Source organism: Varanus komodoensis, unplaced genomic scaffold (genome assembly GCF_004798865.1).
Source record: "Varanus komodoensis strain SLA01 unplaced genomic scaffold, ASM479886v1 scaffold63, whole genome shotgun sequence".
Taxonomy (NCBI): domain Eukaryota; kingdom Metazoa; phylum Chordata; class Lepidosauria; order Squamata; family Varanidae; genus Varanus; species Varanus komodoensis.
Genome location: NW_025336259.1, coordinates 31393 through 59212, shown reverse-complemented (window position 1 = coordinate 59212; position 27820 = coordinate 31393). Strand labels below are relative to the sequence as shown.

At 52.7% G+C, this 27820-nt stretch overlaps 2 protein-coding genes across 2 annotated transcripts; both read left to right on the top strand.

Moving 5' to 3' along the window:
- Positions 1 to 75: 75 nt before the first annotated feature.
- On the top strand, positions 76 to 12787 carry LOC123033530 (X-ray radiation resistance-associated protein 1-like). Its single transcript, XM_044450173.1, has 13 exons — positions 76 to 172; positions 591 to 748; positions 1557 to 1628; positions 2423 to 2495; positions 3393 to 3490; positions 4310 to 4443; positions 5429 to 5530; positions 6958 to 7187; positions 8188 to 8228; positions 9219 to 9329; positions 10699 to 10792; positions 12499 to 12617; positions 12713 to 12787. The coding sequence occupies exons 1-13, from the start codon at positions 76 to 78 to the stop codon at positions 12785 to 12787; spliced, it is 1404 nt and encodes a 467-aa protein (XP_044306108.1).
- A 1507-nt stretch (positions 12788 to 14294) lies between these two features.
- On the top strand, positions 14295 to 18890 carry LOC123033529 (histone-lysine N-methyltransferase 2D-like). The gene is made up of 3 exons (XM_044450172.1): positions 14295 to 16200; positions 17326 to 17491; positions 18561 to 18890. The coding sequence occupies exons 1-3, from the start codon at positions 14383 to 14385 to the stop codon at positions 18731 to 18733; spliced, it is 2157 nt and encodes a 718-aa protein (XP_044306107.1). The 5' UTR covers positions 14295 to 14382; the 3' UTR covers positions 18734 to 18890.
- Positions 18891 to 27820: the final 8930 nt, after the last annotated feature.

The window sequence follows — 27820 nt, the reverse complement described above, 5'->3', positions numbered from 1 at the left end:
GACTGCAATGGCTTTGCTATTATGGGAAATGTGCTAACTGATATCTTTGCTCTCGTTAAGCATCAGAATGACGACATGGCCACAAAGGGGATGTATAAACTGGACGATGGAAACTGTTACCCAACCAACTGCTTTCCAGCCAGAAGTCTTTTGCGGCCTAGATATGAGGAAGGTAATGTAACCCAACGTCCGCTGGATATGGCCCGGTCCATATATCTCAACTGCCCAGGGTTGGATTTTAAACCCGGGCTGGTTGAGTGCAAGTGAGTGCATTGGATTGTCCTCTCGGATGGCTTCTACTGGGAGTGGGAACAGCCAAATGATTAAGAAATGCTCCATCCATTGAGGACAGGGACTCCAGCTTGGGATGGGGGAGGCTCCAACCTGGCTGGCTCAGAAGAGGGGCGATAGGAAGCCCCACGATCCGCTTCCAGGTTTGGGAGCTGGGCGATGGTTCCTGTCCTTGCAGCCTGTCTCCTCCCAGCCCAGCCCTCAGGGCCCTTACCTTGGAACGTCAGTTCAGTTGACAATGTGTTCAGCGACTCTTCGGTGTGTTTCCCGACGGGCTGCTTCTGTGCCTGTCACCTCAGGGGCCGGACACTGGCAAGTGGCCCGCCGGACAGCAGAGAAAACCAAGATGGAATTACTGTTTGGCCCCAGATCCTCCCAGGTCAAATGGAAAAGCCCAACAGCGCTGAGTGGGGCTCACAGCCACCTGGATGAGAAAACCCTCACCGGCTCCTACCTGGTATGTGCAGCTTGTATGCAGGTGGTCCAGCCAGGCTGACTTCAAGTGCGGGGCATGCATTTTGAGCCTGGTTGCAAAGTGCTTTGTCTATATAGCGTGAAATGCCTGAAGTTGCCTTGTCCTGGTCTGATCTTGGAGCTAATCTGGCCCAGCGATGGTTCGCTCTGGCAGTGGCTTTGGTGCCCTCCAGATGCATTGGACTGGACATCTTCCCCAGGACGTCCAGTGGCTGACTGGATGTCCTGGCGAGGAGACTGCTCTGTGCTCCACTTCCTGAACTCCTTTGCCCCAGAACCGCTGCAGGATGAACTTGCGGCGGTTCCGTGAGCTCTGTCAGCATTTTTGGCTCACAAAGGCCCCCTTCGGATGACGGCTCCACCACAGGACAGTCTCCTGAGGCTGGATGGCTCGCCAACGATCTTGTCTCTCTCCTGCTGCCCTCCCTCCTTGTGTGTGACAAGATCCCTGAGCTGAAAGATGCCAGGTTGGGTTGAAAGCTGATTTCCCTAGCTGTGCAGTCCAAACTCCGACGTTCTGCATGTGGGGAGCGGGGTGACCCGCACAAGGCTGAGACCTGCTCCTGCTTTTATGCCATGCAGAGGTCAACTTAAGATGACACTGGCTGGACCAGGTCAGAGGTCCCTCTGGAAGCCAGACAGGCGGTTTGGAGACGTTCACAAGCAGGGCACATTCCTGGCAGGCTGGCTGCATGCTGGAAGAGGTCCAGGGGTTGGCAGTTCTGCCTGGGGGGTTTTCCCTTTTCGCTTATCTGGGTGCTTCCATCTGTTTCCTGGCTTCTTATTTCCAGATGAAACTCCACCATGTGAAAAGTCCTTCACACCTGTGTTCAGTGGACATCAGTGACCAAAATTTTGTCTCGGTGAGTAAGCATGTTTGGCAACATAAACCTATGGTATCTTGCATTGACTGGAGTCACGGAGTCAGAAGGATGATCTGCAGACTGGAGACAAAGCCCTGTGAGGAATGACTGAGAGAAATGGGCATGTTTAGTCTCGAGAAGAGAAGACTGTGGGCAGGCAGGATAGCCCTCTTCAAGTGCTTGAAGGCTTGTCACACAGAGGAAGGCCAGGATCTCTTCTGGATCATCCCAGAGTACCGGATACAGAGTCATGGGCTCATGTTACAGGAAGCCAGATCCTGGCTAGCTATCGGGAAGAACTTCCTGACTGTTACAGCCCATGACCAAGGGACCAGTGGGCTCTCTCACCCTGGAGGAACTCAAAATGCAGCTGGTCAGCCATGGGAGAGGGAGGGTTTATCTGGGAGTCTCTGAGTACGGGGTTGGGCCCGATGGCCCCCTTGGCCTTCCCAACCCTCGTCATCTAGGATCATGGAAGAATCCGATGGTGAGGCAGCTGTATTTGTCAGCTGAGTGCAACCGCTGCAGTCACGAGACGAGCTCCAGGGTCAGGAGGTACGGTGGGAGGGGATACGCAGCCTCCCTTTCAAGGTAGCTTCAGAGCTTCTGTTCTGACGGATCTTCTCCTCCAAGAACTAGCAAGCGCCGCTAGAATCTTTCAGTTCCTCCAGCACTGGTTGAAAACCACAGCCAGACTCTGCATTAGTTGCTGGCTCGGTTCATGGGGGGCAAGACTTTCAGAGATGCCATAATGCAAGATCTGGAAACAGCTATTTTTGTGCCGTTTTCTGCAGGCGAAAGAGGATGAATTTGAGGAGTTCAATTCTGTTGCCTATATCAATGCCACGGAAAACCTGCTGACCTTAGGTAAAGAATGCATAGCCATATTGGTTGGACTGAACATTGGAACTTCATCCTCACCGGGGTTGCTAGCTCGGTGATGAGACAGAGTATTTCTTTCCTGTAGCTATACCTGCATCTCTATCTTTAATGTTAAGATTTAAATCAACAGTTGTGACCGTCCCCTCCACAAACAAGCTTTTCCTATTAAAGGACAGGGCTGAAATCACCCAGAAACTTCTCAGACTGTTCCAAGCTTCTGCTGTTGTGGATTAGATTCTCGTGTCCCGTTTTTCAAGTTATGGAACAGACAAGATAGTCTTAGGGCCCAGGGGGTCCGAAGCAGGCCTCCAGCGCCTTGGACCTGGGCTCTGGAAATGGGCAAAGTTAGATGAGAAAGCTGCACACCTGTTTTTCCTAATCTAGGCCTTCCTTCAGTCACTTAGAATAGGGATGCTGGACCCCATGGATGAATCTGCCTCATATGGGGGAGTTCATCTTGCCCATGGGGTCCCCAGTGGATCACACACCGGTTCTCCTGACTCCGCCATATTTCCCCCAACGTTTGCCGCTTTCGCACATTTCCCCTCGTCATCCCAAAGGTTAACATGCCTCTCTTAAGGTTTAGTTTCTACCAGGAAGAACTCTAGGCTAAAATAAGCTGGTGCTGGTACTTTGGCCCTGTCTCTTTGCCTTATGCCCTGGCCACCCCTGGCAGGCAGCACCAAGTTTCTGTGAAGCAGGATTTGGCCTTTGGAATGAAAGAGACTCAAGGTCCCCGGCTTATACTGTGTGTGTCCTGGGACCCACACCCAGCTGGGGCTTTGGGCTTGGCTTCTTGCCCCACCAGCTCAAAACAAGGGACACCACCAAGCAGGTCTATTGAATTAATGTTTTATTTTCCTTTTTCCAATTCCCACCCAGAAGTCTTTCGTAAATTTCCTGTGTTACGGGAACTGGAACTATCCTTGAACGGCCTAAGAAATTTGAAGGTCGACGCTGGGGACTTTCCATACCTGGAAGTAAGAGGAAAGGGGCTCGGGAATGTTGGTGGGGCGTTCTCACGTTCTGAAGGGGTTGGGGTGGTTGAGAAATAAACCCCGGATGGGAAGCACCCACTTCCTTCCTGGCTATTCTTCTACTTCAAATTCTCTGTTGCATCAGTGACTTTCCCATCTCTGCTGAGATCTCATTTGTTGTATCCTGCAGGGTGCAGGGTAGACGGAGCACTGAAATCTAATGATATAATTCCGTTTTCCACTCCCTGCTTCCCCTTTGAATATATAGCCAGTCTCTTTCAAGGTCTTATTGGAGGGAAAATATCAAATGAGAAAACAAATCTAAAATATCCTGTTGATATTTCACTCACATCCAGTGAAACCTCTCAAAAACATCACCACTGAAAAGATTCACACTTTGATCCTGGTCCCCCAAACCATGAAGAATAGAAGCTGACTGTGGTTAGGTTGTTCTATATCATCTCTGTGGTTGTGTGAGACCGGATCCAGACAACAGGACAATCCACACTCAAAGGCTGAGTGTGAGTTGTCATTGAATTGTTGTTGCTGAAATGTGGGGTTCTTGTGTTGTTTGAAATCAGCTGAGATAATAACCACAGTGAACAATCCTCAGTTGGCAACCCAGCTACAAACCATGGTTTCCCCTCAGGGGTTGTTCATGGTTAACAAGCCATGCCTGGGTTCAGACAACATGGTAATCCAGTGGGTTTCAGTGACCACCCCCACTCAGCCTTTGCTCAGCCCTTACTGTCTGGACCCAGTCATGGTGGCGCCTGCATCTCTCTTCTTTGCCACGGAATGACTGGATTGCCTGCGTTTCAGATCCTGGACCTCTCCTACAACAACCTTTCTCCTGAAGATGTCCAGGCTTTGGGGGTTTTGCCCCACCTTAAAGTTCTCCACCTTACTGCCAATGGACTGAGTTCACTTCCCCTCGACCTGGCTGTCCCTGAGAGGTAGGTAAGCGCCGCCACCCACGGAAATCACATTGGTTTGCAAGCAATATTCGGGGTGGGGGGGGGATTTAAGGGAACAAAAACAATGAGATTTGCTGTTTATCAAAGGAAAGCAGCAATCGCACAGGGGTGGTTCTTGGCATCAGCTCTGCAGCAACAGCCTCTCTGCCGGGAGCTTTCCTGGAGCTGATGTGGCTGGAGGGAAAAGACGTTCTTTGGGGTGCCTTTTGTGTGAACACCGGATCTGCTTGCCTGAAACCTCCATGGCTCGCTTAAAAGACAGCAGCCTCTCCTAAACAACGCTTCTCTTTCCTTCTATCTGTATTAACTTGGTTGATTTTTGAATGAATAAGCAGTACCAATAGGCTGCAACATACCAGGAGTGTTCCGGGGCAGCTGGCACAGGACGGCTCCCTCTTCCTTTGTGAACTCAAGCTGAGAGACACGATCCTTCCCAGGCGTCCTCCCAAGCAGATGCTTGACCTCCGCCGACCACTCTCCTGTTCAGCCAGCCTGCAGGGCTACCCTGAGACATTCAGGGGGTGGCAGTTTGAGGGCTGACAAAGGGCTGTCTTCTCCACACAATGCCCCCTGGTCGAGGGATGTGGCTCCCCCAGGTGTGGGGGTGGCTGTAAAAGGATGTTAATGGGGACCGGCTGGGATGCACATATAATGCTGGTCCTCTATCAGTTACACTGGCTGTCTGGGACCAATTTAAGGTGCTGGTGATGACCTAGAAAGCCCTAAACGGCTTTGGTCCAGGTTACCTGAAGGGATGCCTTCTTATTATCTCAGCTGGGCTCAACCGACACGATAACCCTGCCTTTCAGCAACCCGCAGTTTGTGACAGTCCACCCTGTGCCCATGAGTTATAATATTGTCCGAACCTGGGAATTAAGAAAGGAAGACAGGAAAGGGTGAGGGAAGAGAGAAAGAAGATGCGTGCGAACGCCCAGGAACAACGGGTGTTTTCTCTGTCCAGCAGCAGTGAGAGTTCCCCCAGGTTCCCGGCTCTGGAAGTCCTGCTCTTGAATGACAACCACCTTTCCCACCCAAATGTCTTTGTCAGCCTAGCGAACCTCCGAAGGTAAGCAAGGAAGGCAGACTGGGCTGAAACTCAGCTTCCTGGCCATGCATGGGAGAACTCCTTCTGCCGTCTTGAGTTTGCATTCAGTACATGTAATGCAGAAGCCTTTTCCGAACGTTGCCGGGCTCCATCCGGCCCCCTGCCTTCCTGTGGCAAGCTTCGGTTTCTGTGCTTTCTTCCCGCTTTTCCACGTTGGCTGTTCCTCCTCCTCTTTAACCCCTTGGGAAGACACGGGGGTGGCTCTTGGCAGCCTTTCCGACCCTCCTGGAATAGAAACTCCGAGGTGAGAGGACCAGTCTTGCTTTTCTCTGTGGCTGGTCAGCTGGAGTTAATGACTGGAAAGGGTGAAGCCGCATGACCCCTTGGAGGATGGGCCGGTTCCCTCCTGTATCCCATGAGCCACATTTGGGATGGCCGAATATGCAAGCCCTTCTCTGAGTAAGAGGCGAGAGACTTGGGCAGCCCAGGGTCCTGTGTGCGTACCCTGCCCAGCACCACCTCAGTGCCGAAAAATCGCCATCTACCTGTCCTCCTTCCTGTTTGAGCCTTGAGATAGAAACACATAGAAGCAGAGCGAGCCAGAAGGGGTCTCTCAGGCCATCTAGTCTGACCCCCAGCTCTAGCCAGCTTCGCTTACGACATGCCCACCACGTGCATGTCTAAGCGAGATCTAAGCAAGCTTCCGCAGTGGGCTTCCTCCACGGGGCCAGCTGCCTGCCGGGCGTACGGTGGTGAATGGAAAGGCTCCGTCTTGGGTTCTCCCAACAGGCAGCAGGCTCCCCGGGTCCTCCTGCCGCCCCCGCGAGGGGCAGCGGACGCAGTGGGCTGAGGGCGGAGAAGCTTGGGCAGGGCCACAGAGCATTCCCGAACGAGCGTCGCGGGGCGGCTGAGCACTCAGCTCAGGGCCGTGTCAATGTCTGCACAAAGGCAGGCGTGGGTGGGTGTCTGCCAAGAGCCCGCACCCCAGCAGTGGCCCACTGATAGGACCTCCTGCCCCCCCCCCCCGGTTGCTTCCCCTCTTCACCACGGCATCCGGCTTGTTCGCCTGCCTCCTGCTCCGACGAGCCCGTGGTGATGGAGAAAAGGAGGGGCGAGGATGCTACGCCCCCTGCGCTCTGCCCCCCGAAACAGGCAAGAGGGAGCAGAGGTGAGAAAGGGGCTGGGCTGCGCAGTCGGCGGCCCTGGCAGTGAGCGGGCGGATCACCGAGGATCGGCTGCCTTGTGCGAGGCTGGCCCCGGGGGCTGCGCTTCATCTCCCCTGTGGCTCCTGGCCCCCACAGTCCCTCTGGGGAAGCGCTCCACGCACGTGTGTGTTCTGGCCGCGTGCAGCGCTCGCCGCCTCTGCGTGCGCGTTGGGGCGGTCTGGGGACCCACCCTGCGGGGATTAGGCCGGCGCTGACCGTTCTGCCTGGCGCTTGCCTCCTCAGCCTGAAGCAGCTACACCTGGACAAAAACGGGATCAGGGAGGTGCCGTATCTCCATCGCGTGGACAGCTCCCGCTTCTCCATCCATCCCTTATCGGCAAAGTCGGGCATCAGGGAAGGACTGCGCAGCCGGAAAAGCGCTGGGAAGCGGCTCCGGCAGGAGGGGTCTCCCGGGCCCAGTGGGCAAGCCGAGTACCTCATTGTTCAAAATAGCAAGGACCCCGACAGGACAGGTGGGCTTTGAGTGTTTCTCGATGGTGAGGATGACGACATAATGCAACCCCCAAATAACACTAATTCGGTCATCAAACACCATACAAATAACAACACAACACCCCTAAAACAGCCTTTTAAAAAGCAGCCACATTGTGCGGTAGGGACACACACGGCACTTCATGCAGGAGTGTCGCCAACCAACCAGCCTGGGTCCCTGCCCTGAGGAGTTTACAATCTAGGGCAAAAATTTGATGGAACGGGAAGAGCAGGTGATGAGGGGAGAAACACGGCTCTGGGTGCAATTACTGCTTTCTGCTTCCAACGACTGATTACAGTCTTACTGCTCGGAAGCCCCCCGACTTGGAGGTGTCCACCTTTCCTATGCCCACCAGCTGCAGCTGGTGGGGGGGGTCTTCACCCGCCACCCTCTGTGTTTTCTCATTTGCATGGGGCACTTCAAAGTGAGGGGGGAGGCTCAGGGCACAGGGCCACCGCCATCCCGGACTCTCTGGGTTCCTGCTTTCTGCACCCTCCCACTGGACACCCCCACTCCCCACTTCCCCAGTCCTGGAGAGGCAGCCAGCGTGGGTCTCTCTGCTGTGGCCGGGCGTGGGGAGGGTCCAGGGTTGGAGCCCCTCCTTCCGAGGGTGCAGGGGGGTTGTGGACCTTGGAATTGCTTTCTCCATGGTTATCCAGAGGTATCAGGGTGTGCTGCAGACGGGGACGAGAACGAGGGCCAAAGGCCCAGGGAGAGGTCCTGCTTTACTGCCTGCCAGAACCCCTCCTCTCTGTGCCGCTTGTGCCTACGGAGGGGGTGAGCCCCCGGAAATGGAAAAAAGCAGACAGACAGCCATTAACCAGAGGGATGTGGTTTCTTTACTGCGCAATAGCTGAAGGTCTCTGAGCAGTGGACAACAGTTCAGTATTAACTGAAGGAGGCCCCTTCTGACGCGCTCTGTTTCTGTATTTCTAACATATCCACCTTTTTAATGTATTTTTCCTTCAAAAAACTTGCAGAGATTGTTTTCCCATCCTGGTCCCCAGATCCACCATCAGAGGTAAGTCTGTCCGTCTGTCTGCCTGTCTGTCTGTCCTCCTTCAGCTGTCCTTCCATTGGCTCCCAACCACTTCCGTGCATCTTGATTTCATGATTTTGCTCAGGCGCGGCGTTTTCCCAAGCTCTTCTGGTAAAGCTTCCATGCAGTGCCGCTCCTTTAAGTCCAACAGAACAAGAGATGATTTGATCCCACTGAAATGAATGGGGGGAAATTGACTTAAATCCAAGCATTCTGGGCTGTGGAGGAAGCTCTTTATTTATTTATATTGTGATTTATATCCTGCCTTGTTCCTACAAAGGGCTCAAGGCAGCTTACATCATTCTCCTCCTCCATCTCATACCCACAACAACAACCCTGTGAGGTAGGTTGGGCTGAGAGTCTGTGACTGGCCCAAAGCCACCCAGTTGGCTCCATGGCTGAGCGGGGACTAGAACCCGGATCGTCTGAGTCCCAGTCCCATGCTCTTAACCACAACACCACACTGGCTCTTGTGATCTGGGCTGGCTCGCAGGTAATTGCTCTGAACAGAAGGGCTCGGATGCAAGGCAGACCGCCAGTGCGGGTTGCCTGCTCCTTCAGCGTATCCACACACGCAGCTCCGGAGCTTCCTCGCCAGCGGAAGGAAGGCCGATGCTGTAGGGAGCTGCTCAGCTTGGTAGAGAGCCGAGGGGCTGGTCGGGAAGGGCATTGCCCCACAACCCCCAGGCCGCGAGGGAAAGCGTTTCTCCCGGCAGCGTCTCCCTGGGGCTTGCTGGAGGACAGGGAGGGATGACGCTCGCACGGAAATGCTCCATGCCCGAAAGTGGCAGCACGTGGAAAGGGAGCATTTCAGGAAGAAGGGACGGCTTTCTCTCCCTGCTGGCTGCCTTTGCATATGTGTGTGCTGAGGGGCCTGCGGAGATCCCAGTGGGCAAGGGATGATCCCAAGGATCCTTTCTTGGGGCGAGGGCGCGGCTTTCACCCCTCGCCTGTCCTTTGCTCTCCAAGCAGGAAAGTTCTCCTTCGCCGTGCGGTGCTCCCGAGACCTCCTGTGCCACTCCCAGCTCAGAGTTCGTTCTCCCGCTGCCAGAGCTGCGGTTCCTCAGCCTGGCTGACAACCAGGTGATGGGCTTCTTTGCTCTGCATGCTTCCGAGCCAGGTGGCTCTTTCTGGGACCTGGGATTGGGGGGGGGGGGGAGCGGTTGACAAGCCGGCTTTCTAGATGCCTTGTGTGGGTGCCCGGAGTTCCCCGGCCCTCGAAAGCCCTTGTGCAGGTGGCTGGAAGTGGCCAGAGCGTCTCCAGCCGTACGCATTGCGAGGAAGCCATGCTGGGGAGGAAGTCTCCACGCAGGGCCCCAAAGAGCCTGCTGTAGGCAGGCTGGACCAGCCTTCTCCAGCCCAGTGCCTTGGACACCCACTCCCATCAGCCCCACCCAGGATGGCTGCACCAGCACATCTGGAGGGCACCGGCCTGGCCTGGCCTGTCCTTCCCCAGCCGGTCCTCTCCAGATGTGTTGGCTGGCATGCTGGCTGGGGGATGCTGGGATTGTCCCCCACATCTGGAGGATACCCAGTTGAATCCAACCGGCCTGGGGCAGAAGGACCACCAGCTGGGCTTGGTCTGAGACAGGGAGTCTTGCCCAAGCGCCTCTGATGTTGCCCACTGAGTACTGCTCCCACTTTTACAGAAAACGCGTAGCACTGTGATGCAGGAAACTGTTCCATCCTTGCCCCACCCAGGAGTGCTGCCCCACGTGGACACACAGGCATATGGGGCTGGCGGAATGAGGAGCGTGCGTGCTGGTGGCCTCCGCGTGCAAAGTCCTGTGCTTCTGCAGCCCCCAAGCCCGCACCCATTAACTGTGTCCGGATCATCGGCCAAACCCCCAGTCGGCCCTTAGCCACAGCTGTGCGAGGCCGCTGATCCGCCCAGCCTGGGAGTCTTTCGGCCACGATGTGTGTGTGCATGTGCAGGTAGTGGAGTTGGGCAGCTGGGGCATATTAGCTGATTCCAGACCAGACAGAGGGTGGTGGAATCTCATACCCAAGCCATACCGTTAAGGCCTAGCTCTCAGGACGGTGGTCAAACACTGGATCATGTTAGCTTTCGAGATGGAGGACTCATGGCCCTAGATGTTCCCTCCTAAAAAATAAGTAAATAAAACTCGGCAGGGAGAAACCTGACACACATTAGAGGAAAAGTGAGCCTGAGGCACTAACTTTCTATGTGCGGGGATGTGGTTATTTTGTGGAGAGACACTCAGTCCTGAGATTGCATAGTCCAGACACAGCCTCGCCATCTCCAGCAGGAGGGGGCCTGAACCGGCACGCTGGCCCCCAGCAGTGATTATGCTCACGTGGACAGGCACACGGCAGGCATGTCCTGAGCACAGCCGGCTGGAGCCGGGGGTCAGACTAGATGACCCAGGACCCCATTCTGACTCGCTCTGTTTCTAAATCCTGACAGCATGCTCTGTGTTCTGGCCCACAGATCGAGCAAGAGGAAGATCTGTTGGCTGTGGCGCTTTTCCCGTCGCTGGCAGAGCTGACGTTCTATGGCAACCCTTTCACCACTTCTCGGAGCGGTAGGGGGGCATCGGGGGTTTCACTGGGGCGCCCTCGCTGGGCTCCGTTTCTCGCAGTCTGAGGACTCGGGCTAGCACAGGTCTCTGGGAAGGAACAGGTTTTCAGCCCATGGCCGTGGCAAGCGTCAGGCCCTGGGGGCCGCACCTGGTCTGCCTGGTTTCCCCATCTGACCCCCTGGGATTACCCGGCTGGCCCTCTGCCCCCTCCACACCCTGCCTCTCCCTGAGCATCCACCATCGGTGGCTTCCTTGCCTTTGCACCCTTTCCCTCCCATCCCAAAAGCCTGAAATGCCCGGGGCTTCCCCTGGGCAAGCAGGAGTGTTCAGGTAACACAGGTGGGCATGCTTTGCCGTTTTGGATGCCGCCCCACTGCATCTCCCTCACCCCCAGCACTGGGATGTGGGCCCCGGAAGCCTCTCCAACACTGAATCCAGCCCTCGGGCCGAAGGAGGGTTCTCATCCATGGCTTGTCACAGCCTCCGAACAACCAGCTCCTCTGATGTCTCGAAAAACACGACGGAGAGGCAGCAGGCAGCAACGGCAGGGCTGGCTCGGTGGGGGGCCCACTTATGGGGCTGCACTACTCCCAGAAGCAGGTGGTGGGGCTGCATGTCCAAATCTCCCCTATAGAAATCTAAACCCTGTCGAACGAGAACACAGCCGTGCCGGGAAGGCAGCCTGGCTTTCCAGATGGCTGGCGCTGCGGGGAGAATCTTGGCTAGCATTTCTTCCCTGATAAATTCCCAATTTCTTTTACACGGGGGAGCATTGTTTTTTAAAGCTGCACCCCCTGTGCAGACTACATAGCCTATCCTTTCAGGACTTGGCCCCCTGCCCTCCGCGCACGTGCCCCCGGCAGCTTGGCATGGCGGCAGCTTGTTAGACATCCAGGCCCGCCTCTCCCCAACCTTGCGCTCCCCAGATGTGCTGAGCTGCAATACCCCCAACCCCAAACCAGTGGAGACCTATTTTGTGTCTTAAGAGTGGAAATGGGAGCCTGGGGGATATTTTCTCCCACCCAAACACAGGGGCCCATGTCAGGGTGGGCAGCATCAAAGGGTGTACTCCAAGCTTGCTCCTCTCTACTCCTCTGCCACCAGCAGGCAAAATATTCCTGTTCAAGCAGGTCTTTGGTGTGGAAGCAGATCTGACAGGCAGGATGTTGTTTTTATTCTGACATTGTGCTTTTCACCATTTTTTGGTGCATGCTAGAATTGTCCTGGGCAGGTTTTATTTCAGTGGGAAGCTGCACAGGGTGCCATTTTTCTTGGTGGAAAGGTAGGGTAGAAATCCAACACTGTTCTCACCTTTCCGCTCCTGGCGCCCTTGAGATGCCTTTGGCAGGTGCCGGGCTGAAGAGGGCTGAGGCCCTCCGTGTTGAGAGTGCGGGTCGCAGACCAGAAGGATACCCCTGAACCCTCCTAGCAGGGTGACCTAACACCACAGGGAGTGGGGGACGCTCGGGGACAGGCACCCGCCCTGGGGCATCGTCCGGCCTGCCAGGCTCAGTCTATGAGGAAATCCAGGGGATGCTGCCCCTCCCGCGGGTCTGGAAGAATCAGCTTTCCGTGGCGCAGCTGCCTTCCTTCCGCAGCTCTTTCCCAGCCCACCGTTTGCAGGACGTGGATCCGTGAAGCGGAACTGGCCAGCTGGCCGCTTCACCAGGGAATCCACTCTCTCCGCTTTCCCCGTTCCCCAACCGCAGGCGATCCACCTTTGCTCACCAGTTTCCTTCAGAACAAGCTGGGCATCAAAACGATTCGGAAGAAAGTGTCCAAACCGGAGAAGCCCCGGCTCTTCATACCTATCAAGGCTAACCGGAAGGTATGGCTCGAAAGACGCCGGATGCTCCTGCGAGGGCAATGGGGGAAGGAGAGGGCTGCCGTCCTGCCCCTTTCGCTCTTCACACATAATGATAGTGCGAGTGGGGAGACACGGGGAAAGAGCCGGGGTCCCTGCAGCAGAACCATGCCCTGACTGTACTGGAGCTCTAACTTTTGGTCTTTCCAGGCCAGTATTGCCAACGCTGACTGGCAGCCACAACCTCCCAGGGGTTTGCCCAAGGTTTGGCAATGACAGATTCAAACCCAGAACCTTCTGCATGTGAAATCGGGGCATCACCACCACTCTGGGATGTCCCCCACTCCCCTACACACATTCCTTCGTATAAGCCAGTCTGGGGAGGTCTTCCACATAGAAAGAAAGAGAACAAAACTTTCATAGTGATTGCAAATGTGTTGGACTCACTTATTGGACACATACAGTCACCTTGGATAGCAGCGCACATGGGGGCCATGCGCATGCTCAGAGAGGAGTAGCGGTGCCAGGCAATGACGTCACGAGCTGCGACTCATTAGCTTTCGCATGGCTGGTCAGTGCGCTGCCAAGGATATAGATACATTTGCTTGGACTGGCTGTGAGTTGCGAAATCTCAGTATTCACGTTTTATTGCAGTGTTGGCACTTTGCGATAAAGAAGTGGGTTTTGGGTTGCTGTTTGGGCACTCGGTCTCTCAAAGGTTCACCATCACTGGTCTAGACCCAGCCAGATTTCACGCAGGTGAGATAGGGCTTGCAACCAAGCTCTCTTTCCACTTTCCAAGTGGACATCCATTTCTTGCAGACCTCGGTATGCTACAGGGGGGTCCCGATGCGCAGCCTTGAACTATGCTGGATTGCTCCAGCAACATCCTCACTGCCTTCTCCGATTGGTCTGGGCTTCCTTCTGGACATTTTATTTATTTATTTATTTAGGGAACTTCTGTGCCGCCCCATTCACCGAAGCCTCGGGGCGGCTCACAATCATAAATAAATAACATAATATAAGACAATATAATTTAACAGTATAAATTAAGTCGCCCTGGCCAAAGAATAAACTAAATAAATAATATTAACAATTAAAATAATGTTTGAATAAAAAGGTCTTGGCCTGGCACTGAAAAACGAATAACGACGGCGCCAGGCGGACCTCTCTGGGGAGCGCATTCCATAGATTGGGCGCCACCGCAGAGAAAGCCCTCCTCCGGGTACTCACCCTCCTAATTTCCTTCACGGAGGGTTCCCGGAGAAGGGCCTCTCCCGCTGATCTCAAGGGGCGGTCGGGCATATATGGACGTAAGCGCTCCTTCAGGTAGCCAGGACCCAAGCCGTTTAGGGCTTTATAGGTCATCACCAACACCTTGAATTGGGCCCGGACTTCAATGGGAAGCCAGTGAAGCTGACGGAGGACTGGAGTCATGTGAACATAACGCCCAGTCCCCGTCAGCAGCCTGGCAGCTCTATTTTGAACCAATTGAAGTATCCAGACCGTCTTCAAGGGCAGCCCCACGTAGAGCGTGTTACAGAAGTCAAGTCAGGACATGGCCAAGAGCATTTCGGAACCCCCAGTCAGTGGGAAGGTTTCGCCCCACACTTCTGGAAGGGACCAGGGTGACGAAGGCTGCTGGACAGAGGAGGAAGATGGAGCAAGGAAGGAAACCTGGAGGGCTTCCAAGGTTTTGTGTTAAGAGGGCCCATTGCGGCCCAGCATTGCAGCTCAAGGCAGGTAGCACTGAACGTCGTTTTGCTCTGGACCCCCAAGTCCAAACAGCATGGCATGGTCATCTTTATGTCCCTTACAGGTGAAAACGCAGCTGCCCAAGGTCCGGAAGCCCCCTCCAATGTTAGAGGCTCCTCCGGAGACCACCTTCTGGCAGCTGTGGACCGGTGCTGACTTGGATCCGAACAAAAGAATGAGTCTAGTCGACTCTGAGCCTCTTCCGCCAATCAGGTCCTATTCTATAGGCTCTGAGCCTGAACAACCAGTCATATCCACCCTTACTAAAGAGGAGATGTCTGCACCACCTTCATTGGCTAGTTTCTCTTATGAAGAGAATTGTGCTCCGGTTGAAAGCTCCTTGGAGGACTTAGAGTTGGAAGGCGATCCAGTCCAGCCCTCACTGGATGAGTTTCTACTGGTATCTTTTCCAGCACATAGATCGATTTTAGAGGAACAAGGTCGCCGAGTCCTGGAATCTCCGGGGCCAACTGAGCCACCTTCAGATCTGCCTGAGTCTCTCCCACCCAAAGAGAAGCCAGCCACACCTTCCCCTCTGGCTCAGTCCCCTTCCTCAGAGCGGGCTCTCCCTGAGAGCGGGCCATGGTCCTCATGGCCTTTGTCAGGACGGAATCAACCCGACCCTGTTTCACCTCCCAACTCGCCTGCGCAAGAACGTGTGCCGGCACCTGGACCAGCCGCAGAGCAGGATCTGGGCAAGACTCGCCCACCCGTTGGTCTTGTGGCGAAGGAAGAGCTGCTGCAAGCAGTCGCACCACCCAATTCTCCTTTGCTAGAACACGGTGCTTTGGAAGAACCGGTTCCACCAACGGAGCCTCCGGCTGAAGAACAAGATCGGACCCAGTCGCTTCAGCCAGTCAGATCACTTCCGGTAGAAGAGGATCCTTCTGAGGCCCTCCCACCAGCTAGATCACCCACCGCAGAAGAGGATCAGCCAGAAGACGTTCCACCAGCCAGCTCACTTTCCCAAGGACAAGGTTTGCCAGAACTTGCTTCGCCAACCCAGCTACCCACAGGGGATCTGCCTGAGGCTCTTTCCCCGGCCATTTCTCCTGCAGAGGAACAAGAGCAGGTTAAACTACCTTCACCATCTATCTCAACTTTGAAAGTCGAGGGTTTGTCAGGAGCCATTTCGTCACATCCATCTGGGACTGTCCCGCTGACCGCACCTGTTCCAGAAGGGCAAGAGTTGGCTCTGTCACACCGCTCAACTTCCCCGGAACTGGATCTGTCAGAACCTGGCCCTCCACCCGTGTCATGCAGAGAAGAACAGGATCTTTCTGAGCCACTTCCAGCAGACCAAGATCAGCTGGAAGCTGTTCCACTGCCCACCTCGTCTGCACAAGGACAGACGCTTCCGGTGTCCATTCCACCAGCTGGACCTCTGGAAGAGCGACAGGACTTAGGAGAGTCTCTTCCGCCTTCAGCGCCACATCTCTGTCAGGCTCCTGCACCAACTCGATCACCTCCAGCAGAGCAAGAGCCGTCAGAACCTGTCCCACCTGCCAGCTCGACAGCCCAAGACCCAAACCTGCCAGAACCTGAGCCACAAACGGGACGGCCTCCAGCAGCTCCCGAGTCCCCTCCACCAACCAGCTCGCCTCTTCCGAGTCCAAATCTGATGGATGCCTCTCAACCCTCCAAACCCCCCTTGTCGCAGAAGGTGTGCTCGGTCCTTCTGCCGCCCTCCCAATCCACTTCCAGGGAGCTGTACAAACTGTTCGCCCAAACACACTCAGCAGCCGTGCCTTATGAACTGTACGGTGAATTTTCCAGCGAGGAAGACCTCGTTCACGCCACTGAGGAGTCTGTGGAGGAGGGGGAGAAATCGGAGTCCTTCTTCATGACCCAGGTGGGTGTGCTAGAGAGGTGCCAAATGCTTAAACCGGCTGGATTTGCAGGTGGGACCGTGTGCTCCGCAAGAGGCACGAGGGAGGGTCTCCTTTTATAATGGTGTGGTGGCAAAAAGTAATTCACATTTTGGGGAGAATGTGCTTGTGTTTGGAAGCATCTTGCCTTCCCTTTCTCAGTTCCCCCGTTTTCCTTTCATTAACCCTGTGCTGCTGCCCCTGCTTGGTGCGCCACCATCACTCACTATGGCAACAAAGACTCTGAGACAGGAAAAAGAAAGGAAGCGGAGGGGAAGAGAAGTGCTCGCAGTCCTGGGATTTCAAATGCCATCCCTTTTCCAAAGAATTCAGGAATTCAGTGGTCCTCATTGTCCAAGCCTCTCAAAATCCTTGGGAAACCTACCCACAGATGCTTCACTAAAGTCACTAGAAAGCTGATCCAACTCCCACCCCTCTGAGAAGCGCTGGGAAAGTTTCCAGTTACTGCTTTTGCTCAGCTTTCGGGGGCTTCAAGCTCTGAGTGCTCTCAAAAGGCCTCAGGCAGCTGCTCCATCATTCCTTCCTTAATAGATTTCCCATGATGAGACGGATGCAATGAAAGGGAAAACTCAAGAGGGTATGAATAGGTGTCCTTGTCTGGATCCCCCTCCAAACTCCATGAATGAGGCAATGCGATTGCACACGACCGGCTTCCTCTAGGGCCACGCTCCTTCCTGGAGGCCCAGCACCACCCCATGAAAATCAGTCTCGACGCAATGAAGTTTGGAAATAAAACACTGAGATTCCTAATTCAGTGGCCCTTGCTTGGATAGCCCCACGGATACTTGAGGTCCGAGCACCTCCTGGTGTCTCTGCAGCAGCCTTCTTGCCAGATGTTTTGGACGGCTTCTCCCGGAATCGCCCGTGCTGGCTGGGAGTTGTGGTCCAACACATCCAGAAAGCATCAGGCTGGGGCAGGCTCCTTGTCACGCCCAGAGAGCAAAACAGGCCGCTCGCGTCCTTCCTTAAGACCTTTGGACTGGCCAGGAGAGCCAGCTTCTCGAGTCGGCTGCAGATCAACGGGCGCATCATTGCGGGACTGGCTCTTTGTGGTGACCATTTGCCCTGTTTCCTTCTTGGCCCTGAAGGTGGACGAAGCCTCCCGTTCTCGTTCGACGCTTCCAGGGGAGGCCCCCCCACCGGAGCAGCCGCGGAAAGAAACGGAGAGACAGTGCTATGTGGTGCCTGAGAAATACCGGGGGTACGAGCTGCTGCTGGGTGGAGACCCTGGCCCGGATTTCATTGAGCCGCAGGGTGAGTGCACCTGTCGTGGTTGTTCCAATTTCACACGTGAGCTTTCACATATGACGCAGTGGCCAAGAGGGCGAACGCCACCCTTGGTTGCATAGCCGGAAGCGTGGCTTCCAGATCCAGAGAGGGATTACTGCCACTCTGCACAACTCTGGTGCACCCGCAACTGGAGTATTGTGCTCAGTTTTGGGCCCCTCGTTACAGAAAGGAGATAGCCAGGTTGGAGTCAGTGCAGCGAAGGGCCACAAGGCTGGTGGCCGGTTTGCAGGGGATGCCGTATGAGGCGAGACTGAGGGAACTGGGCCTCTTCAGCCAGGAGAAGAGGGGACTCAGAGGGGACCTGTTGGTGACATACAGGTATGTGAGGGGGTGTTAGAGGAGGTGGGGAGAGACCTGTTCTCCCCTGCAGAGGAAGGCAGGACGCGCTCCAACGGAGCCAAGCTCAGGGAACCAAGGTTCAATTTGGATGCCAGGAAGCACTTCCTGACAGTCAGGACCCCGAGGGTGTGGAATGGGCTTCCACGAGAGGTGGCTGAGGCCCCACCGGTGCGGGTGTTCAAGGATAGGCTGGACGTCCACATGGTGGGCCTGTTGTGAGCGGAGCCGGCTGGTGCCGGAGGTCAGACTAGATGGCCCGGGAGGCCCCTTCTGACTTGCCCTGTTTCTATGTTTCTATCTGGCATTACTTGGACTGAAGATTCCAGCCCTGATAAGAGCTCTCTTTTGATAGCTTTCCCCAGCCTGGGGGTTTGCAGATGTTTTGGACCTCAGCTCCCATCAGCCCCAGCCAGTATGGCCAGTGGCCCGAAATGCTGCTGTAAATGAACACACGGAGCTGCTTTCTCACTCAGACAGAAGTTTAGCACCTCACTGAGGTGCTGAGAAGGGCTGGAGCTTGCCACCTGCCCTGCGGGTTGCAGAGGCATGGCTTCTGTCCTGCACTCCAGGTGGTGTAGCCCTGAATAATGATGCCGAGAACATCGGCCTCTCAGCAGACTGTGCTCGAACTTGGTCCAAAGAAAGCGGCTTTCGCTTCACCTGAACCCCTTCTCCTCTCTCCTTATTCCACCAGGAATCCAGCAGAACGTCAGAGCCCTGGAGAACGCCCTCCGGCACCAGCGCGTGTATCGTGACTCAAAGGCCAGGCTAGACAGCTTCCAGAAGCCTTACGTGCCCATGCGAAAAAAGGTCAGTGGGCCCATCGAGAGCCTCACGCTTAGACATAGTTGCTGCCTGGACAATTAGCCTCAGTCCTCCTTCTGTAAAATGGGAACAATAGAGAAACACACATTTAAACAACATGGAAACAAGGCTGTGTAGGTGTTGGAAAGGTTTCAGACGCAACGACAACACAGCATTTCTGCAGACAATGAATGCAAGGTGATCTTTAAGGCGTCTCTCACTGTATACCTAAATTTGATGTTGGAACACCCTAAAAGATTAAGTAGGATAGATTGCCACCCTCCCAAACACGTTCTTTAGATGAGCAAGGCTAAGCCTGGTTGTTTCAGGAGCTGCTGATTCAGAGTTGCTAAAATGGATCAACCCCATGGCTCGCTGAAAATCCGTTCTCTTTAACGGACAGATTGCTCAATGCCCGCTCCCTCCTGCCTATTATTTCCATCAGTTACTGGTTCCTGTTTACATCTCAGCAGGGGGTCATCCAGTGAGGATCGTAAGCAGTTACTCCAAGACAAATCAGAAGCACGAGCCGCCCCATTTATGAAAGGGAAGAAGCACAAGCCGCCCCATTCATGGGAGCGTGGAGTTTTGACAGCGGTCAGAATCCATATTTCCTTTAAAACCAGTGAGGGATTACTTCTGAGCAAACCTGCTTATCGCGGCAGTGTTAACTGATACATGAATTTGGTTAAATCACAGCTCAGGTTTCTTTAACTGAGTGTCAACAACTCGTAACGCTACACTCTGTACAGATGTCAAAAACGGCGACTGTGTTAGCACGTCCATCCTGCTCCCCAAGTGTTATCATTTGTGCTTTATCGCAATTCGACTTCACCTTCCTGCTAATTTATTTTAATGGGGACTGATCCTCCCATGGCTCCTAACAAAATTCTGGGCACTGTTAATTGAGTAAATCTGGCCCTGTGGAACGCAGGTTAGAATCCAGACGTGGGAAAGCAGCACTTTCTCAGACAAACATGGCCAGTGGGTGTGGCGTCTTCTTGGTTGTGGCATCCAGACTCTTGAACCCGCTTCCCGTTGGAAGACCCATCGGTCCTCCCCCTGCTGACTCTGAGGAGTGAAGCCATCCTCTTGACCGGCCTTCAGGCGGAGGACATCCGCACCAACAGCTTGGTCCTCCTGTGTATACCAGCTGCCTGCTATTTTATTTAATGTTGCCTATTTTGTTCTGCTGCTTTTTAAATGTGGCTTTTCTTTTGTGTTCACTGTGTATCACAACTAAAGGGAAAAGCGTGAATTTACAATAAAGCTCCGGGACCTCGGACGACGAGCTGCTGTGTGGCGTTCAAGGCCGCACCCCCACCCCCGGACCCCTTTGGGAGGTCCCCTCTTATTTTGTGCTTCTGTTGGGGCTTTTTTTGGGGGGGGCTGAAAATTCTGGGGCTTCCCCAAGCCTGCCGATGCGCCTCTCATGCTCGTGCAGTGTTGCAAGTGTGACATAAACACGCTTTGACCATCACTGACGGCAGGACCAAGGAACCAAATGGCGGCGACGGCCGAGTGACCGGCTCCTCCCCGCTGCCTTTGCTTCAGGTGCAGAGGGTCCCTGCCCCACCAGCCGCAAAGACCAAAGCAGAGAGGCTGGAAGAAATCCTCCTGAAAATGAGGGAGCCAACAAACATCGTGCAGGTGCCGCTAGGTAGGTGCGAGTCCAGAGCGCCGGGCGGGAGCCGAGTCCCGCAGTGGCGGGCCGGTCGAGGACGTGCTCAGATGGGGCGGCGAGAAGCACCGGGATGCAGGACGGACAGGGATGGGGAAGGACTGCCCTGGGCGGGTGAGGCCACATTCCGGCCACAGGAGCTCTTTTAAAGGCTGCTCTCTTCCTGGGGGAACGGAGTAACTTCCCAGTGGGTGGGGCAGAGCTTTTAACTGGAAAAACGCTGCCAGCAAAAGGCTTACAGATGTGCCCCGATCCAGGGGTGCCAATCCAGAAAGTCCCCGTTGATGGGTACCTTTATTTATTTTATTTATTAATATTTTATATTTATTTATTAATATTTTATATTTATTTATTTTAGAATTTTTGTATGTCGTCCCATTGCCTATAGCCTCGGGATGGCTCACATAAATAAATAAACATGATACAAATACAGTTAAAACCCAGAAACACCCTGGCTGCACAATTTAAAACCTATAGATATTATTAAGCGATGTTAAAATATTGTTGGAATAAAAAGGTCTTAGCCTGGTGCCGAAAAACAAATAACGACGGTGCCAGGCGGACCTCTCTGGGGAGCCCATTCCACAGCTGGGGCGCCACCACAGAGAAGGCCCTCCTCCGGGTACTTTGCCTCCTGATGCCTCTCCCGGAGGAGGGCCTCTGCCGCCAATCTCAAGGGGCGGGAGGGCAAATATGGACACAGGTGTTCCTTTAGGTATCCGTGTCCTTTATATGTAGAAAAGAAAGATCTGGTGTCGGGGCGCATTTGGCCCCAGAGCCTTTTAACTAGAGGTGCTGAGAACCCAAGACCCTCCACACGCGGCACCGATGGTGCAGGGTCTGGCTCTGTTCCCACTGCCTACGGGAACCCCGCTTCGCACCGTGCGTTTTACACCTTCGCATGTCAACAGATGAAACATACTAAAGCGCCTTCCTCTAACATCGCTCAGTGAAGACTGCGCTTCCCCGGCGGGGCGCGATCACCCCTGCGAAGCCAAGGGGCTTCTCCCTGCCCCAGTGCCCTATTTGGCACATCCAGGCCCTTCAGCAGAGGGACCAAATTGCTCAAGACGCTAGACGGTATTCAGGGAGAGTGCTGCGGTGCTGTAAAATATTTATCCCCCGAAGAGCGATGTTGAAATTGGAGGATCTGTGTGGGCCAGCAGAGTCTTCACAGAGTTAGGAATGTAGGCTTTAAGCCCAAGTACTGAAAATTACCGTGGGACTCTTAAAAAAAAAAAAAAAATGGATTGCATCAATACAGCATATATAGGAAGGTACGGGGGGCATCCATGTTCCATCTAACTCCCTGGCCTGACTCCTATGGCTGGGAGAATACATTACGCTACAGTAACAGGGATACATTTGTGTGATTTGCATGATCAGATCACACAGTTTCGCTTCTCTGAGCAAACATAAGACCTTTTTATTTAAACAATATTTTAACAACTTTTAATATCATCTCTAGGTTTTAATTTGCAGCCAGGGTGAATCTGGATTTTATTTGCACTTTCTGTATTTTGTTTGTTTATTTTATGTAAGCCATCCCAAGGCTCAGGCGATGGGACGGCATACACAAATTCTAAACAGACAGACCAAGGAACATGTGTACAACTGCAGCCGTAGCTGTTTTTGCAGGGAAAGAGGCCAAGGTGACAATCCTGTTCTTTGTAGTGTGTGTTCTGCGGAGGAAGAAAGGCAACTGGCGTGAATATCGTGAGGCTTTAGCACTGATGAAGGAATTCCGAAAAAATTACAAAGCCACAGTGGCCAATGAATCCAGGAAAATGAGTAAGAAGTGTGTGGATGCAGGTGAAATGATCAGAAGCCTTCCTGAAGGACCGGTGAGCGAGCAGGAGCTCAACGAAATCCCGCCTCTGGGCGCCCCAGAGGATGAAGGACTTTCTTCCATCTTACCAGAAAAGGGCTTTCCATCTACACTGGGGTGCTGAATAACCGACACAGAGGCCGGCCGGCTGGCCCACTGCAGCATGTGAAAAGCCCCTCACCCCAGGAGACTGGAACCGTACAGGTCAGGCATCTTTGCTTCTGGAATCACCTGTGAAATCAGGATGTTGAACAATCCAGGGCTTAAAGGACTGCTCAGAGTCACATGCAGAAAGGGGCTTAGTCCTACTTCAAGGTGAAACTTCAAAAAAGCCAGTAGAGAACGGATGAAACATAAGCACATCCCTTGAAAGGCAGTTCCAAAAGCACTTCCCACCTCAAGCATGTGCCTGAATCCACACGGCGGCTGCAAACAGCGGAATAAAGAGCTAAACTAGCCGTGGTCTCTGGTCTGATGCAGCACCTGTGGCTGAAAGAGCCCCCTTTGGCCAGCGTTCTCAGGACAGGACCCCCGTAGGAGCCACTGGAGGAAGGCGAGGAACGGCCAGCGCTAAGCGAGGCATTGCAAGGTGCCCTTTACCACGGATATCGCTGGCACGGTTGCACGCCGCCCTCGCACGCTCAAGGCCTTAGGCTGGGGGAGAGGTGACTCCTGCGCCCAAGCCGTGTGCTTGGAATGCCCCTTCCCTTCAGGGTGAGTCAAACCAGGGGGCGAGAGGCTGCCGTAGAGCCGACCTCCCTCGCAAGCACAGCTTTTTCCACCCAGGTTTGATCACACTTCCCTTTTTCTCTTGTATGACACATTCATAGATCCACATCCCTTTCCCCAAGGTTTATGGTTCTAGGAAATTTAATGTCATTAAACATTTAATCTACGGAATCACCATGCAATTAATATTCTGCTTTCTGCACCTATTTTTATTCCACAGCCCATTCTTTGACCTCCAAAAATGGGCTTTTATCACAGCCTGGTTTCCAGAACACGAGCAAGATGTACAGAAGCCATTTGTGGGTTGAATCATGCAGGGCAACTGCTATTTATTGCAGCGTTGCGAACGGCTTCCTAAGAGCCAGCAAGGCAAAAATTGCTCAGTTAGGGGAGGCCTCTCCACTACCTGCCTAGAGGAAACAGGTAAATGCTAGTTTGTTGTGAGCAGTGAACTCTTAACAAGTGAGAGTCAAAAGCAAAAGAACTTCTCCAGACCCATCAGTTCTAGGAGGAATCAGAGGCAGTTCGAAGGAAGGCGATGTGGCATTGTGCTGTCGCCTCTGACTTCGGTGACGCTAAGAATGAAAGATCTCCAGAACGTCCTCTCCATGACAGCCCTGCTCAGCTCTCCCAAATTCAAGGCTGTCACCTCCTTGATGAAGCCCATCCATCTCATAGTTAACCAAGGTTCCATTTAGATGCCAGGAAGCATTTCCTGACAGTCAGGACCCCGAGGGGGTGGAATGGGCTTCCGGGGGTGGGGGGGGTTGAGGCCCCATCGGTGCGGGTGTTCAAGGACAGGCTGGACGTGCACATGGTGGGCATGTCATGAGCGGAGCCGGCTGGTGCCAGGGGTCAGACTAGATGACCCAGGAAGCCCCTTCTGACTCGCCCTGTTTCTCTGTTTCCTTCTCCTCTTCTGCCTTCCGCTTTCCTGGCATGATGGTCTCCAGGGAGTCTTGCCTTCTCATGACGTTCGCGAAGCACGACAGCCTCAGCTCTGGCATTCCAGCACCCAGGGGAAGCGCTGGCTCCACTTGATCTAAGATCCATTTGTTTATCTTTCTGTCAGTCCCAGCTATCTGCAAAGCTCCCCTCCAGCAGCATGTTTCAAAAGCATCAGTTTTCTTCACTGTCCAGCTTCCACACCTATATATAATGCTTGGGAATACAACAGTGTGGATGGTTTTAGCCTTGAACTCCACTGAAATATCCTTATATTTGATTATCTTTTCTAGTTTCTTCATTGTTGCCCCCCCCCCCCCCCCAAGTTTCAGTCTCCTTCGAGTTTCTTGGCTGCAGGATCTCTTGAATTGATGACTGAGCCAAAGGATGCAATTTCCTTTTCTTCCTAATTGACAGTAAAGTTCTGTAATTCTTCTATGATCATGACTTTTGTTTTCTTAATGTTCAGCGGCAGTCCTGCATTCCTTCTTTCTTCTTTCACTTTTGTCAAGAGTTGTTTAAGTTTATCACTGCTTCCTGCCATTAGTATGGTATCATCTGCATATCTTAAATCATTGCTGTGTCTTCCTCCAATTTTCACTCTTTCCTCTGATTCTAATCCAGCTTCGTATGTTCTGTGTACAGATTGAACAGACAGGGAGATAAAATACACCTTTGTCTGATGCCTTTGTCTATGGGAAACCATTCTTCTCCTTCATGTTTCATGGTAAGAACAGCTTCTCATCCATGATACAGGTTACACACTGGGACGATCGCGTGCAGGGGCACCTCCATTTCTTTCAGGACCACCTGTAGCTGCTTGTGATCCACACATTCAAAGGTTTTGCTGTAGTCTGGAGAGATCGCTCTTCTTCTGAAAGCCTTTGGTGTGCTCCAGAAGCCAACAAGCATTTGCAGGAGGATCTCTAGTGCTTCTTCCTTTTGTCTGGCATTTCTTGCTCCATACGGGGAGTGTTGGTTGCAACACTTGCAGTATCACTTTGCTTGCGTGGGAAACCAGTGCAATGGTCCTGCGTTGCCATGCTCGTTTGCATCTCCTTTCTTGGGGATTGGAATGCATATTGTATGCTTTCAATCTGTGGGCCATTGTTTTGATTCCATATATAAATTCCAAATATTTATAAATTCCGTGTATTTGTTGTTAGCGTTTGGACCAATTCGCTTCCTGAAGCTTGGAATAATTCTATTGGCATCCCACCTACTCTGGGTGCTTAATTTTTTCCCAGTGCCTTCAGAACAGCTTTTCATTTTCTAATCTTGCAGGCTGTTCCTCATAAGATTCTTCTTTGAAGGAGTTTATTTATTTAGTTATTTATTTAAGGAATTTGTATGCCATCCTTTGTGGCAGCCTCAGGACGGCTTACACGAATAAAATTCCAATATATAACGATATAATATTATAAATAACATAAAAACATTCCACAATATATTCTCTCTTAATAAAAATTAGGAGTTGTCATCCTTTCATCTCTTTTGCATAATTATTCTGTAATTATAGTTGAAATAACCTTCTCTTTATTTTCTCCTGGTCAAATAGTGTGTCCCTGTTTGTCTTCCAGCATTCCTGATCTAGACCTGAATTTCCCTTTGATTTCTTGGTTCTTCTGGAAGAGGGCTCTCATTTTCCCCCTTTAGTTCTCTTCTGTTTCTTTGTCATTGGAATAGTTCGTTTTAATCGCTACATGATAGTTACTGAAAAGTTGCATTCAGGATTCTGGCCCTATTTCTGTCATTTTTTGCTTTTGTTTCTTGCCTACCCTTGGCAACCGTGTTTCTTCTGTCATCCATCTACTCATAGGCTGTTTTATTCGCTACAGGAATTGCCTTTTGGCATTCTTCCCTAATACAACTCTGCTTTTAGTCCACAGCTCTTCTGGTTCATGGTCAATTAAACGGAGTAATGCAAATCTGCTCCTTATGTGGACTTTAAATTCTGCAGGGATGTTACTTAAGTTGTATTTTGGCACTAAGTGTTTGTTGGTAATCTCTTTTAGTTTGACTCTGATCTTTGATTTTAAGGCTTGCTGGCCAATACTGCATTCTGCTTCTGGTCTTGTTTTGGAAGCAAGAAAACAGCTTCTCCACCTTCCGCTTACACAATCTGTTAAATATCTGTATTTGCCATCTGGTGAAGTCCATGAATACAGTTCTCTGAGTAGCTGCATGAAGTATGTGTTTGTGATGAATGGATGGATGTCGTCACAAAATTCTGCGAGTTGTTCTCCTGCGTTTCTCACCCCTAGGCCAAATTGTCCCCCAACATCTCCTTGTTTCCTAGTTTTGTGGTCCAGTCACCTTCGATTAGCTGCATGTCTTGTTTTGGTGTGTAGTCAATTTCTTCTTGAACCCCTGCATAAAAGTTTTGATTTCATCTTCAGTATCTGTTGAAGCACAGACTTGAAAGAGGGCTATGTTGGTAGGTTTTTCCACAGATTCAGACCGATAGTATGTGGTTGGATTTTGCATTGTAGCCTCTTTCTGCCTATGCTACATCTTAATACCGGCTCCGGTCCATTTCTTCCGAGGAAGGTGCTGGCATACAAAATAGCATTAATTCATGCAGGATTAGTGCAGGGTTGTAAGCCCTGCCTCCAGCAAAACTCGGGAGCTTGGCTTCCAGAGGAAAAAGGTGGGCTTTGTGTGTTAAGCTTTCAGTTTTAGCTTTAGTTGAAGCTCTACTTCAGCTTTAGCTTTAACGAGTATCTTGTTAGTATTTTAAGAAAATAATTAAACGACTTGCCCTTCCCTTTCGCAAGATGCATTGATTGCTCCTTGTGTCTTCTGGGAGACTTGTACACGGGGAAAAGAATTAAGTGGCGGCAAATTTATTTCCTCCCGCAGCAGCTGGGAATCTGGTCAGAGAAACAGAACTCTTTGCAACTGCCGTTTGAGAGACATCCCCGGTTATCAGTGCGAGTGGAAGCTCTCTGGGACAGTTTGAGCCACTGCAATATCCCAGATGCACAGCTGGCGGTTGGGACTGGTGGGAAGCTGACGCGCCTGAGGCTGGCCTGTAGCCCATGACTAGGATAAGGTTCCTGTGCTTGCAGGGAGGGGCAGGCTCAGGCTCAGGCTCAGGCTCAGGCAGAGCTGCTGTGCTTTCCAGGACAAGGCAAGCTGAGCTACAGCAATGGGTTTGCACCCGTAGATGTGAATATATGCCCTGCGATGGGCAAACAGTAATGCAGGCACACACATGGACGCTCAGCCTGCCTCCCTTCCGACCCCGTTGTCAAGAGAAGCGTGTTTTACCGCTCCAGATTCACTCCTACTTAACTTCGTTCCACAGACCCTGTGTGAGAACAAGCCCACCCCACTCTGCTCCCTGCCAGTCCCGTGGGTTGAGAACCTGGGAGTGGGTGCTCTTCCCTGCTTTCACGGATCAGTGGCTGAATGTACACTTTCCTCGACGGCCCCTTAGCAACTTCTGCAGGGTCTACAATTACAAATGGATTGAAGTTTGAAATAAAGGAATTCCAAGAGATGGGATCCCCATGCCAGCTGTGCTAGGGCTCGCCTTCCGATGGGGGATTGCTGCCTTTCTCAGGCCACCAGCTTGGCTGAGCTAAAGCAGAGAAGATTGTGATGCACAACACACAATCCTTCCCCAAGCTGGTGGTCTCCAGATGCGTCGGGTGGCCACTCCTGTCCTTTCCAGCTTGGGGAGGGTCATGCAACTGATCTGCTCTTTCCTATCTGGTTCTCTGAGCTCATTTTAGGTACAGGTGCTCAAACTGGCAGTGTCTCAGCGTGATATAGTACAATACTTGCGAAAAGCAGGGCAGTTTCCTTCTGGTAGCCACACTTGGCTTAGGCTAAAGGATTTTCACTCTCCTGGTCTATGGAACTTGTTTAGAACAGTTACAGTGGCTTAACCGCCCCTCTCCCAACCCCCCCCCCTTAACTGACTTGTGTACAGTAACCCACAAAGACAAACACAAATTAG